The sequence below is a fragment of the Colius striatus genome, chromosome 7 (assembly GCF_028858725.1).
Source record: "Colius striatus isolate bColStr4 chromosome 7, bColStr4.1.hap1, whole genome shotgun sequence".
NCBI lineage: Eukaryota > Metazoa > Chordata > Aves > Coliiformes > Coliidae > Colius > Colius striatus.
Window position 1 is genome coordinate 43,153,407 of NC_084765.1, and position 14,429 is coordinate 43,167,835.

The 14,429-nt window shown below is 40.7% G+C and overlaps 1 protein-coding gene across 3 annotated transcripts in view; it reads left to right on the forward strand.

Annotated features, from left to right (window-relative positions):
* DENND4A (DENN domain containing 4A) overlaps window positions 1-14,032 on the forward strand; it is a 54,003-nt gene extending 39,971 nt beyond the window's left edge. For all 3 annotated transcript variants that reach the window (XM_061998971.1, XM_061998973.1, XM_061998972.1), the window contains 11 exons: window positions 668-1,761; window positions 2,656-2,866; window positions 3,991-4,085; window positions 5,087-5,262; window positions 5,370-5,516; window positions 6,332-6,542; window positions 6,786-7,040; window positions 7,559-7,676; window positions 8,344-8,506; window positions 9,986-10,050; window positions 10,256-14,032. In XM_061998971.1, coding sequence (XP_061854955.1) covers window positions 668-1,761; window positions 2,656-2,866; window positions 3,991-4,085; window positions 5,087-5,262; window positions 5,370-5,516; window positions 6,332-6,542; window positions 6,786-7,040; window positions 7,559-7,676; window positions 8,344-8,506; window positions 9,986-10,050; window positions 10,256-10,392 — 2,672 coding nt within the window. In that variant the 3' untranslated portion in view covers window positions 10,393-14,032. The remainder of the gene's footprint in view (window positions 1-667; window positions 1,762-2,655; window positions 2,867-3,990; window positions 4,086-5,086; window positions 5,263-5,369; window positions 5,517-6,331; window positions 6,543-6,785; window positions 7,041-7,558; window positions 7,677-8,343; window positions 8,507-9,985; window positions 10,051-10,255) is intronic.
* The last annotated feature ends 397 nt before the right edge of the window (window positions 14,033-14,429 follow it).

Genomic DNA, 14,429 nt, shown 5'->3' on the forward strand with positions numbered 1-14,429 from the left:
TTTGTTTTGCTATAGTTGACCTCTGCTAGGGACTTGTGAAACTGCCTGAAAGTTTCTCTTAATTGTACTGCATAGAAATTTCTTGTCCACCCTGAAGGAATTTACTAGTTGTTGAAGGCTGCAAGAAAACAAACAAGACTTGGGATTTTGTAAGCAGTGTCAAATCTGATTATTGTGATACTGTCAGCTGTGCTTGAAATGCGGTAATACCATACTTTAAAGTGTCCATCTGTATGCCCTGGCAAAACAATGGAGAGTTTCTGACAATAACTGCTTTTGTTGGCACAATTTCTAATTCATCAGGTTAGAAAGTGATGCCTTTTTTTGCCACTTCCTAGCTAACTTTGCTATCCCTCTCTTTTACCTTTCTTAATTATGGAATATGTCTCCCGAAGAGGAAATATATCTGAGGCTGTTCTTGATGATGTCTCTCAAAGTATACTTGAGTAGTATGATTTGACTCCTTTTTAAATGTTTTGTCATCTGAACCTTCCTAAAAGTTATGACCACAATCAACTTGTCAACTGTGACTTGCAGTATACAGTGAATTCCATCTTGGTCTTGTTAAACTGCTTGAAACATAAGACAGACTTGCATTCGTCTGTAATTTTGTTTATTTCGTGCTGTACAGGAAAACTTAAAACCTTGTTTCATCTGTGTTTTTTAGAGAGTTCAGTAGGATTGCTGTTTACATCATCTTTTGAGAATACCACTGAAGCAGAAGTTATAAAAAGTAAATCCTTAAGAAAGAGACATAAAAGCGCAGTAGAACCTGACTTGAGGGAGATACCCTGGGAAAGCAGGAACCGTAACCTGAGTGGAGATGGCTTAGTGGGACTCATGATGAACAGAATAAATCAGGAAGCAAACCCTGGAGAAATGGTTGAAAAACTAGGTGCTGATGCCAAAATCCTATCTAGTGCACTGCAGAAAAGCTTAAGGCCAAAAACTCTTAATATCAGAAGTTCCTCTTTAGGATCTAAGAGAGAAAGCCTGGAGAAAGAATCTAGTGATGAAGATGCAGCTTTTGATTGCAGTTTTACAGATAAAACAGATTCTCCTGTTATCTTTGATCTGGAAGACCTGGATGCAGAACCTGAGACATCTACAGCGGTGAAATCCTCCAGTGAAAAATCTAGAAGGCTGCAAAGAAAAGGCAGCTTTCCTGTAAAGCCGATTGAAAAGACGGATGTCGAAACTGGGTTTGATCCACTGTCTCTGCTGGTTGCTGAGACAGAACAGCAAAAAGAGGAAGAGGAGGAGGAGGATGATAGAAGTGCTTCTACTCCATCTGCAAGACGAGATTTAGCTGAGGAAATAGTCATGTACATGAACAATATGAGCAGCCCTTTGTCAAGTCGTGCCCCAAGCATTGAGTTGCAAAAACCCTACGATGACAGAAATGCTCATAAGAAGAGCCCAACAGTAATCCAGCCCTGCAGGAGGTCCAGCCTTCCCCCAAACTCCCCCAGGCCATCCACTCTTACCAAATCCAAGAGTTACCATGCAAAGCTTGAAGAAAGGCCAAGAGACAGGCTTTGGTCCTCGCCAGCTTATTCCCCAAACAGTCCAGCAAGGGAACAGCCGCAGGATGCAACTAGTGCATTAACACTTGTGTCTTCACCATCGTTCAACTTGGATACGCTGTTAACACCCAAGTTTGATGTTCTAAAGAGCAGCATGTTTTCTGCTGGAAAAGGGGTTGCAGAGAAAGCTAGCAAGTGGTACTCAAAATTTACAATGTATGCTGCATCCTCAAAGGTACATTTCTGTTATTACTTTTTTTACCCTCCCTCAAAACTGAAGGGAAAAGCTTTGTAAAGTTTTAATCACGGGCTCCTATGTGATGAATCCCCTGTTTGAATCATGTGCATCATGGTGCACTATACATACATTGAGCTGGTTTAATCATATTTGAATTGCCAGGACCCTAATTTTATTGTCCCAAGTCAAAGTTTTGGTCTAGCATGGGTTCAGAGTATGTTCAATGGGAAAACATAAGTATACTGTAGAGTATTGACAGGGCAGACAAGACTGCTCTGGTTTCCTTTCATTTACCTAAAGAAATAATATGTAAACAATAATGGTTTAAAGTCTTTATTGCACTTATTAAAAAAGTAAAAAGGGAGATCTGCTTGCATTCATTACCAAAGTGTAATTCTGAGCTGAGGTCATCTGCTCAGAATCTTCTGTGCTGCTACCAACTCAAGCCAAAACTCATTTTATTCCCAGTCTTTGGGAATGAAAATAGACACAGATTGCTGCTGGTGGACTGTCCTGATGTGCTTAAAACCAATCTGAGACTAATGAACCCAAGCGTTAATGATGCCCTGCCTATCCTAATGTATTCCTACAGCTGCTGATAGTTTTTCTAGCAGTGATGGGAAGAAGTTCTACGATCAAAAGGCTTTTAGCTTTCATTTAGATGCTTTTATTAGAAGAATCTTTAAGAAAGAATCCTCATGTAGCTATTTAATCCTCGGTGAAACTTGCCTTGTGTCACATGGGTTCTGAGAACAGATCTGAGGTGAATGATTTTCCAAGGAGAGAGGCTCATGTCTTGAATTTATTGAGATAAAGAAGACTGCTTCTTACTTTCAGCAGTATTTTTGCCTTCCTTTCCTTTTCTCAGTGGAATTTGTTTTCTTCTCTCAGGATCAAAATTCAGACCGAGCAAGTGTTTCATCTCTTGGAGCTCTGGACTCAGAATCTACTTCTCTAACCGATGAAGATGTCTGCAATGATTTTGAAAGTGCTTCTCCTCAGGAGAATACTACATCAGAAACTAAAGGAATTGGCCTCAGCAGGACAAGCCTAGAAAGCTCAGCTTCCCAAGATGGCTCATCAAAACAATATGACCAGTGTGGTAAGAAACAGCTCTTGTATTGCAGTCATCAATCCAAACAAGAATATTCTGGTTTAAAAAGCTGTCCTTTCATAATTCTTAGTTTGGGATCATCCTGGTCATTAGTCCTTTTTGTAGAAGAAGGAAATTTCTCTTTTCCTACCTGCAAACTTTTATTCATACTGATATGCCCATAACTGTGGGGTATTTGTATTGTAGAACCTTGGTTTTTGTGTTCTTTCTTGTGGAACGACTTGCACAGTAACATACTGTCCCTGCATAAGTTTCTGGATGCTACAGCTGTGCAAATAAGAGACTTTTTGTGTCCTTCAGTATTCATGGAATCATCTTATTTGTGTAAGCTGTACAGCTCTAGAAAAAAATCTATCAAAACTTTCAGATGGTACCTTTACTAATCTGATTTCAGCTTTTAAAAGTAGAAAAAGTCCTTTTTGGAAAATTGTTGTAATTTTCTGTAACCCGCTGTTGAAGCTAATTATCAGACAGACTTTAAACTTTGTGTTTTTCCTAATCTGCACTGGGTAATTGGTAGTGAGTGTTGTATCCATTTCTGTACTACTGTCATTATGGAGTACAGCATGTTAGGCAGAATCAGGATGAAAGGAAGATCTGTCGCCTCAGTTCCTTCCACTGAGCACGTAGAAGAGTGTGCTAGATTTGGCTCCTCAGTTTGGAGGAACTGGAGAGAAGCAAAGCGGGCTGTCACCATGGCCAGAGGCTTGGGGGCATCCTGAGGCTGGAGAGGGCCTGGCTCTTTTACTGTGGCAAAGAGAGGGCTCAGGGATATGTGCAGTCACAAGCAGCATCTCTTATCCTTCCCTAATTTTCATCCAGACAGAAAGTGTGAGTATGAATTACTTAATCTGTAAAATTTGTTTCCAAGCTACCAACTGTTGTAAAGGGAGAAAAGTGAACATATGGAAATTCTCTGTTGGTAGATGTTGTTTTTGCCGTTGTTGGTGCTGGGCAGATGGCAGCTTCACGTTCCTCTCTGTCTGAGAGTATCTGACGTGTTTCATCATCCATCTCGCATTTTCTGGCTGCAGTATTGTTTGACCAGAAAAACGGTTTAGTAGGAATACATATTCTGAATAACTAATCCTTTGGGTTTCTCCTGTTGATAGGTTCTCTTTCAAGGTTCCCTTTACCTGACAAATCGGAGTTGGTGTCGTCTTGCAGTACCAGTAGTACCAGTGTGTTTCAGAACTACGCGATGGAGGTACTCAATGATATCTTGACTTGAACTGATGCTCAAAAAGCGTATGTCTTCAAATAAAATGCTATCTGAATCTCTGTTAGAGTACAAAGCTTAACACTAATCCACTGAAAGACAGATAAATATTTTTCTGACAGAGTAGGTTTCATTTCAAATCCTGCTGTGGAAAAGTCTTTATTGCAATCATACCTTGTGATCCTTAGAGCTGCAGTTCTCGCAGGTTCTGAGAGCTGGGTGCCATTGAATTCAGGCACCTAAATCCCTTGCACAGCTAAGCTTGTTTAAAGGGAAAATACCAAGTTCCTAAATAGCCCTTTACATTTAAATATACAGAATAGATAGCTCTCTGTTTCTTGTAGCTTCTAGTAATGTCATGTTGCTTTTCACCATTACACTGGGTTTGGGTGGCTCTTGGGGGTTTTTTTCAGTGAATTTGGATTAATACCTGGTCATTTTAATCTTTTTAAAATCTCCTTTCTGTTACACTGGCAGTCAGCACACAAGAGTGCTTACGTTCTAGGAATATTATGTAGCTGCATAAATATTCCTGTACTGGTATGTTGCAAATAGATTACAAATGACCTGTTATTGTTAATAAAAATATTAATGAATAACTGGCTGGTTTTACTCTGGGTAGCCATAAAAGTATCACCTAACCCACTTAGCTAAAATGTATTTCATGAGCGTAGTTCCAGATCCCAACCTGCTTGCAACAATAGAAGAGAGACCTGCATGTGATAATTTTTTTGGGCAGTGCTCGTTCCAGTCATTTCCCATATCAGCTGTCTGCTAATGCAGGCTGGATTTAAGATTTAATAGTTGTTCTGACATAAGTTTAAACCCAAATGTTCCTGTCTAAAGCCTGGGAACAGACATGTGAATGAACTTGTATGCAAGTGGTGAGTAATGCTCATTTAAAGGCAGAGACTGTGGACAGTAGTTTTTGACTGCGTTGTTAGTTTTGGGAACGTGTTACAGTCGAGTTCTGTTCTGTGCTTTTGCAGGTCCTCATCTCAAGCTGTTCACGATGTCGGACTTGCGACTGTTTGGTTCATGACGAAGAAATCATGGCAGGTTGGACAGCAGATGACTCAAATCTCAATACCACGTGTCCGTTCTGTGGTAATTTGTTTCTGCCCTTTTTGAGCATAGAAATCCGAGATCTTCGGCGACCTGGACGGTGAGAACGTCAATTCACTTTTCCCCAATTGTAAATGCTCTTAATGGTGAAGTGGGTTTTGTTTGAGGGGTTTTTTAGGTAATATTAAGCTTTTGCCTTCACTGCAGTTATTTTCTGAAGTCCAGCCCTTCTACAGAAAACATGCAGTTCCCGTCACCTTTTTCAAACCAGAACGCGAAGTCCTGTAACACCGCAGCTACTGTTGGCCTTGCTGCATCTCTCATGTCTGTTCAAGAGGATAGCAATTCAAATAGGTAAACCTTACTTTCTGCATAGGTGTTGCTCAGGTTCTCTGTGGTTATGCATGTATTCCTGATCAACAGAAATACATTTAATCAATACTCTCTAAATAGCAGAAATTGATTAGAGAGGGGATCTCTTGCTGCTTCTCCCTTACCTCTGACTTGGCCACAGCATGGTTTTATCCATTTCATCCCTGATATAAAAAATCATGTAGGCATCTGTAATTCTATTATATAGAATTATATGAACTCTTTTTAGGATGTTGGTGTTCATTATCTATGCAAAGGGAAACAAATAAAAACGGTACAAATATCTTTAGTATTCACAAATATCACAATGGTGGGTGTCAGGAGGCTGGGGCAGCACTTTATTCTGTTGCATCCAGTAACAGGACAAGGGGTGATGGGATGAAGCTGGAACACACAAAGTTCCATTTAAACATAAGGAAAAAACTTTTCAGTGCTGAGGTGAGGGAGCCCTGGCCCAGGCTGCCCAGGAAGGGTGTGGAGGCTCCTTCTCAGGAGATTTCCAAACCTGCCTGGACACATCCCTGTGCCCCGATGAAGAACCTGCTTTAGCAGGGAGTTGGGCTGGATGAGCTTTAAAGGTCCCTTCCAACCCCTACCACTCTGTAATATACTAAAGCTTGCACTGTAACATAAATGAACGTGGTGGCTGACAAGGTGGAATTTGAGGTGTCAGGTTGATTCTTTTTACCGTTGATTTCGATATGTTTGTGTACATGTTTGAGCACTCAGAGTAAAACAAAAAAACTGGAATCCTTAACTACTTCTTTTTCATTTTGGTTTGTTTTTTTCCCCTCTAGGAAGTCTAAGCAGCATGATGATATTTGTGCCAGAAGTATCCAGATCCCCTCAGGAAGACGACAGAATAACTCTGGGTCAGAATGCACAAGTCACCCTGTGGCAAGGAGTATCAGTACTTTTGGTCCATTGGAAGAAGATGAGAAGGAAAACCAGAAAATCAGCCACATCATTCCTACTGGTAGCCTGCCTGCTACTTTGCAAGAACCAACAGTATGTAGTTTTTGTACCTTAAATGTGAGAGTTTGTGTGTGATAAATTAATGTGAAACAGCGTAAATTAGGAGAACAGAATTAAGCATCCCAAATAAGGAGAAATACTAGGTTTTATTATTTAAACTCCTACTAGCTGTAGCTTTTAGTTGTTGGTGTGTCTCGTAGGGAGTGAAAGCATTCATAAGGCTTTGTAAAGAGAGTTATATTCCAACTAATGGCATTTATTTCTTTCTTACCATAGGATTCCTTGGGCCTAGAATGGCGTCTACCCAGTCCTGATCCTATAACGGTTCCTTATCTCAGTCCTCTAGTGGTATGGAAAGAGCTTGAGAGCTTACTTGAAAATGAAGGGGATCATGCAATAACAGTGGCAGATTTTGTAGACCATCATCCTATTGTGTTCTGGAATTTGGTGTGGTATTTCAGACGCTTGGACTTGCCCAGCAACTTGCCAGGATTAATACTTTCTTCTGAGCACTGTAATAAGAACTCCAAGGTATGGAATCGGATAGGAAATGCTGGCATGTGAGAAATGCTTGTTTTCCCATGTAGGAAATCATTAGATAATTCAGTAACTCTTAGAAATGTGTCTTAAAACATGCTGGGCCTAGTCCTTAATTGGTAAATAGTGTGTCAGCTGAAGGAAAATGCACATAAGGCCAGACAGAACCTGGGCTCGGCAGCACTTGTGTGGGATAAGTGTTTAGCTCTTAGTAGTCACACTGTAATTTGTGATCCTCAGTTACAAAGTTGATTTCATTGCAGTTTGGTGACTAGTTAAGCAGTAGAAAGAAGAGGAATTTATGAGTTTAGGCCTGGAGGAAGATGTGCAAAACGCTCTGTTACCGTGTCACAGTCATCCTGTTCAGATTGAGCTTTCTCTGCTTTTACAGCAGTTTTAACATTAAAGCTTTTTACCATGAGTCCTATAGATATGAAGCTATATTTTAAATGCAGAAGTCTTCTCTCATGACTTGGTAATAAAATACCTTATGTGTACATTCTCCTGGTCAGATTCCACGAAACTGTATGTCAGAAGACAGTAAATATGTTCTTATTCAGATGCTCTGGGACAACATGAAACTGCATCAGGATCCAAGGCAGCCTCTGTATATTTTGTGGAATGCCCAGAGTAAGCTTTTTTTTCCTTGTCTTTTTTTGATGTTTTCTTTTAAAGAACAGTTTTAATTGTGAGCAACTGAAAAATGTCTTCTGAAAAGAGATATCTTTGTGGATAGTTTGCACAAGATACAACTGACTTTTTGATCGTGCTGCTTTTTGTCTTGCAGGTCAAAACCGCACTCTTTTGTTTGAGAGTGAGTGTTAAATTTGGTGTTGCTGTTCTGAGTTTGTGTGCGTTGTTTTGGGAGGGAGGGTGGCTGTATGTTGAACTGCTTGAACAAGTTGAGTTTTTTCCAGCATATCTGTTTCAAATCATTGGCCAATATCTCCAGTGGCTTTTCCTTCATTGGGAAGGGAGGAATAAGTTTCAGTGATCCACTGAGCTTACACTGACAGTTCATCCACTGCTTGTTTTCTTATTTTCAGCATTTGCTAAGAGTTTTGTTGCCTGTGTTGGATCACATGCCTGAAAAGAGCTCATGACCCATTTCAGCTGTTTCCTTAGAGCTTTTTTTCTGTTTCCTTATGTTGATAGTATTTTGACTCGATGTTTGTTGTTCTTGGATCACCACATGTCCCCATTTTCACAGCTTCTGTAGCCTTCCATTGTTTTAAAGAGACTTTCTCCTTGTTATGCAAAGAACATTTATTCTTACAGCTTTTCCAATGTTTTTTAGCCCAGAAGTACCCAATGGTCCATTTATTGCAGAAAGATGATGATTCTTTTAACCAAGAGCTCCTAAGAAGTATGGTGAAAAGCATTAAGATGAACGATGTGTACGGACCAATGAGTCAAATACTGGAGAGACTGAACAAATGGCCACATATTAAAAGACAGCGGTAAGACCACAAATGTTCCTCGCTGAAGCAAAGCTGGGCAAGACTAAGGCCATTCTAATATAAATTGTATTGTCATAGTGTGTGCTTTTAAAGAAAAATCAGGTTTTTAGCAATATTCTCATCACTCAGTCTGGTAACTGTCTTCCAGTTGCTGTCATAACTTTCACAAACTTATGTTAGAAAACAAATTGAGACATTGACTTTTCACTCTTTCCCCTCTCTCTCTGTTTTTTTCTTAACTCTGAGTGATGAGAAATCAAGCAGGGGAGTGTGTTTGTGTGTATATTTTAATATTAAATGTTATATTACATATAAGCTCTTTAAATGGAAAAAAACTTCCACTTGTTCCTAGCATGCACAGGTGGAAGTTTCCAGCAGGGAAAGGAAGGGGAGCTAAGAAGAGAAGCAAAGTCTCATATTTAAGAAGGTTTTTTTCCATTAGCAATGGAATTAGGGAAAATTATTTCTTAGGAATTTGTATTTCTTGCCTGGAGCTACTGATTTTTGTTTAGCATAAGATAAACAGCTAGAGTACTGACAAGGTGTTCATTTGCTTGTCTGCCTGCTTCTTCAAGATAATGTAGAAATGCAGGAAAGCAAACTCCTTACCTGTTTGTCAAGTTTGGAATGTGGCTGAGTGCCTTGAGGGCATACCTCACTCTGCATGTACTCCAGGCATCCACTGATGTATTGGAAGTTGCATTAAGAACCTGCTAGAAGGGATTATGTTGAGGAGTCCAGGACATTCTCCAGAGGTGAAAAAAATTACAACAGTTTGGAGGTGACAATTCAAAATTCCCATTAAAAAAGGTGATCTTTAAATGCTTCAGGCTGGTTTTAATACAGGTTCATATGTGGTGTAGCAGGGTGTTGATTGACAGCCAGCTAAGCACAAGCCAGCACCGTGACAAGGAGGCCAAGGGCATCCTGGCTTGCATGAGAAACAGTTTGACCAGCCAGACGAGGGAAGTGATTGTCCCTCTGTACTGGGCACTAGCGAGGCCACACCTCAAATGCTGTGTTCAGTTTTGGGCCAGTTTAGTGTTAACAACATTGAGGTGCTGGAGCATGTCCAGAGACAACCCATGGAGCTGGTGAAGGGTCTAAAGAAAAGCCTGGTGAAAAGTAGCTGAGAGAACTGGGAGTGTTCAGCCTGTGGAAGAGGAGGTTCAGAGGAGACCTTGTCACTCTCTACCACTACCTGACAGGAGGCTGGGGTGAGGAGGGGCCGATCTCTTCTCCCAAGTAACAAATGACGGGAAAAGAGGAAACGGCCTCAAGTTGCACCAGGGGAGGCTGAGATTGGAGCTAAGGAAGTTTTTTCCCAAAGCCGTGGAGCTGAGGTGCTGAGGGCCAGGGGTCAATGCTGGGCTGGGCAGGGCTGGGACTGCAGCAGCTTCAAGGGCTTTTATCAACCAAAACGATTCTGTGGTTCTATGATGACAGTATATAAATTGACACTTCTTTTTACAATTTCAGGAGCCTGTACAGAGAAATACTATTTCTTTCACTTGTTGCCCTAGGAAGAGATAACATTGATATAGGTAAGTTTATGAATTACTAGGATAAGCACGGGTGATGAATGTATGCAAAGCAGTGTGGTATATGGATCTGTGGGTTAGACGTGTGCCTTCCCCTGTGAGTGCTGCGTAAAGTGACTCTGTGTTCTGATGACAAGCAGACTAGCTGTCATTGTGTTTGGGTGGCATTTTTGAGCGTGGTCTATAGCAGTTGTTTCTCTTTCTGCAGACGCTTTTGACAGAGAGTACAAAATGGCCTACGATCGGCTCACAGCTAATCAGGTGAAGAATACTCATAACTGTGATCGACCACCAAGTACTGGAGTGATGGAATGCAGAAAGATTTTTGGAGAACCATACCTTTAAGTATACTTAGATAAGGAGCTGATATCTACGATGTGTACCTGTGTAAAATAACCACTTCAGTCACAAGGAACATCTCAGTCTTCAGTGTTCAAGAACGTATGTACCGTACGGTGGCGGAAGGCCCTGGGAAACGAGGCCTCTCTGCAGCTGTGGAAACGGACAGAGTGAAAAATGGGCCAAAAGATTAATTCCCTGTCCCTTGTCCTTTCTGCAAATCAGTGTGTAGAAAGGAAGATTCTAAAACAAAACCGGTTCTTTAACTTGGGACGACGTATTACAGTTCCCTCCTCAAAAACACACGAGAGAAGCAGTGGACAGAAGCGATGCACTGAAACTAACGTGAGCGAAGTAAATCCTTCACAAATCTGTTGTTTACATAGAATATTCCTGACGTTATGAAGAGCATACAAAGCTGTATTATACATATTTTAAATTGTTTATAGTAAGTTGATATTTTTTTAATTTTTTTAAAATTCCTGGAGTGAATTTGAAATGGACTTTGCTGCAGAAGCAATACAGGGCTTATTTTTTTTGCAGTACACTGCTATTTATAGTAACTTGTCCAGTTACTTTTTGAAGAGTAATTTGTTTTTAAAGCAGAATAGAAAACGTTAACCTTTACTTAGTACTCTAGAAACAGGATTTCTCTCATGCACACGTAGGAAAGCGTTGTTACCACAGCAATCAGAAGGAAGGTATGGTAAAGCTCTGTAAGAAAAACTCTACTAATGAACACACTGATGTCTCAGTAAAACACGTCTGTAGAAGTCTCCTCTTCCTCTCCTATTCCCTTCACTCCCCAGTAAAGAGAAAGCGTATTGAAGAGTCCTCCAGATCATGTTATGGAGTCAGTCCATCTCAGCTGTTGGCATTTATTAATGTGACCTCATTACATATGTAATGCAAAGCAAGGAGTTCATAAACATCCAGTGTTCAGCATCTTGGTAGATATGTTTGAAACACACTAAACATGACACATGCATAATGCTAATCCAAAGCTTTTTAACTAAAGTACATACAGCCAACTTGCTACAGGGAATACATAGGGAATGTAACTTATTGGGGCTTATTGTGCCTCGTTAAATGTACTTGGAATGTTTGGTCTCTATTTCACGGGCAAAACAACCTGAATTTCTTTTCTGTGAAGAAAAACACTCTGGTCCTTGCTGGGGTCATGGCTTGTGGCTCGTGTTCTCTTGTTTGAGAGATTTAAAAAGAAAGCTTGTTCTGTGCTCTCAGTCACCTAGCAACTCCTCAGCAGAAGGCAGGCCACGCAGAAAGAATCACAAGTCTTGTGTGGAAGTGGGAAAACAGACATTGAGTGGTGTAAAACACCCTAAACAAATTAAACCATGCTTTAACAAATAGCTTTAAGTAATCTGAATGGGTTTCAAATTCTCATTTCTTTTAGTTGTTGCTGTTACAATATTGCTAAACATTCAGCTGTTACCATTAGAGTTTATATTTCAGGCTGCCTACTGGCAGGTGTTTTAAAAATATCTGTAGTTTGTGAGTGTAATAACACAGCAATATTTAGGCAGAAAGGAGATAAACTTTAAAGCTCACCTTGACTTCACTAAATGGAGTTGAGCCTCTTAGAGGCTTAAATGAGAAGTAATGCTGCTAGGAAGCTCTGTATAACCTCCTGTCGGTCCTCTGTAAAGCAGTGAGATGATGCTGCCCGAAGGAGAAAGGATTTCAAATCTGTAGGGCTGCAGGTTTGTACTGATGATAATTGCAAGATGCAGTCTTGTTGGGAGCAGCTCTTCTCTAATTTGCTGCTAATGATGTAGCTGACCTTATTGAAAGTATCTCTCCCCCCACCCTGAGGTGGAGCTAGCAGTGCTATGCCTGACACTTTTCACACTTAATTTATTTTGTGATGCTCTCTTTTTGTACTGCCACACTTGTAAAGTATTCCTCATGCATGAAATATCCCTACTTTTCCAGCCAGGTACAAGGGTAAGCAGTGTATCGGTGTAGGGTTGATGGGTGGCCACGTCGTTCCTCTGAACTGTTGTGCGAGACAGTGGGTTATTTTTGACCGTGCTCAGTGTAAGTACCTGTTAGTGTGCATGTACGCTCGGCTGGGTACAGCCGGGACACTGTATTTACCAAGTAAAAGCTGCATCCAGTAGTTGCTGTGTATATAAACTCACTCACGTTTGTGTTGTGTGTAAGGTAGCGTTCCTAGCTCGTTGCAGTTCTGTTTCCCATGTCGCTTACTACTTGGGGCAGCCACTGTTCAATAGGACCTTCAAGCCATGAAGGAGGGCAAGTGCTTTTTCTAGAGCTGCTGTGGTGTGTTAGAGGTACTGAGCTATGAAGTAAGCTTCACCCTTCCTATTTTGGCCTGGCAGAAGCGGCTGAGCCTGTTCTCTAACCACCTCTCACTTACTTGGACGTAACGCTGCAACTGCCTGTGCTCGCACAGCAGCAGGCACAACACTTGTAAGACGTCGCCTGCTTCCTCCATTCTAGTCTCAGCTTCCTTGTGAGTACTTCTCGCTCTCTTCAGACTTACAAAGCCAACAAGATTTCCACTTCATTCCAATATCACCAGTCCTGCCAGTGTTATCAGAAGAGTATATACTGTACCTGCATCCTCCAGCCAAACGATCTTACTGCGTTCTTGGACCCTCAGAGTGGCACTCCTGAAGCATTGCAGATGTTTATTTGGGTGTGCTTTTAACCTACTAGACCACATAGTGTTCATCAAGTGAAATCCTTATACTTAATGAATTGTCTTATATAAAGTCTGTGGCAAGCCACTGTAGAAATACTATAATGAAATATAGTCGGCATAGTAATATACTCCAAGTGGGAAACTCTCCTCATTCACATCATAAAGTTCAAAATACAGGTCCTGAGGTGTGGATAAGTTTTAAGCATCACACAATTCAGCATCGAAACAGTCTCCAAACCTCACTGTCCTTTGTTAGAGAAGCAATTTGAGTATATTTTCCAATATGCAAAGATGGATAAATGAAATATTTGAGACATATTTTCAATTTAAGATTTTGTACGAACTGAATTTTCCTCCTTTTGTGTACTAAACGATGCTGATGTCAAACCTTCACCAAAAGGTTTGACATTGGCAGTGCAATAGAGATTTTGCTTTACTTATGGTTCCACTGGAATAATTATCGGAGGTGAGATACTGAAATGTGAATAGAAATTGTGCTGTCTCTCTGACACTGCTAACTCTTGCCCATTTTGAGAAGGTTTGCTGTTGGTACAGTTGCAGCCTGGTGAATTAGACTTCCCACTGGCAAATTAAATGATTTTGCCCCCCAAGGAAGAGAAGATTCCTGCGTGTGAAATGTTTGTGTAACAAACGGGAGATGCAAAGGGTAATAGCACAGAGGGGTATCTCTGGATACTGTCTCACTGGGATTTCAAAATGGTACTTTGTTAGTCTGCAAGCAGCACTTTTTAAATGAAAGGTTGTAGATTTGTAAATATGTAATGTTTAAATTTTATTTACCAAAAGCCAGTCTGTTGGATGTTTGCTTTGGTTTGTAGCTCTCTGGAAATATGCAAGTCGGTGTTCACCATGTTAAGTTGGGGTCGGCTTTCTTTTCCTGTCTCATCCAAAAAGAGAAGTTTTACAGTGAGTCAATAAAAAGCTGAAAATCTTTCTTGGTTGTTTTCATTGATTGTTTTATTAGATGGATTAGAATTGACAGAAATACCAGCATCTCTTAACTACATTGTTTGCTCACGTGAGGCCTCGCTACCGACAAACCCTTCAGGTTGGTTGGTAGCTGCTGTCAGTGGCATTTTGTCATAGTGGTTGTGTAGAAGACAGTGCAAAGGACAAGAATTAGTGCTGGATGCAAGAGTCTCTAAATGTCAGTGTTGGGATGAAAACAAAACTGGAGCAGTTCAATTTACTGTTGTAATATTTTTGTATTCCTAGCTTTGTTTTTCATTAGTGGTGGTGTGATAGTCTCACCCCAGAGCCGTTTACCCCTGTTGCAGGAAGGCGTAATTCCATGTCACATCACACTTGTACGGTAGCACTCGCCATGGAA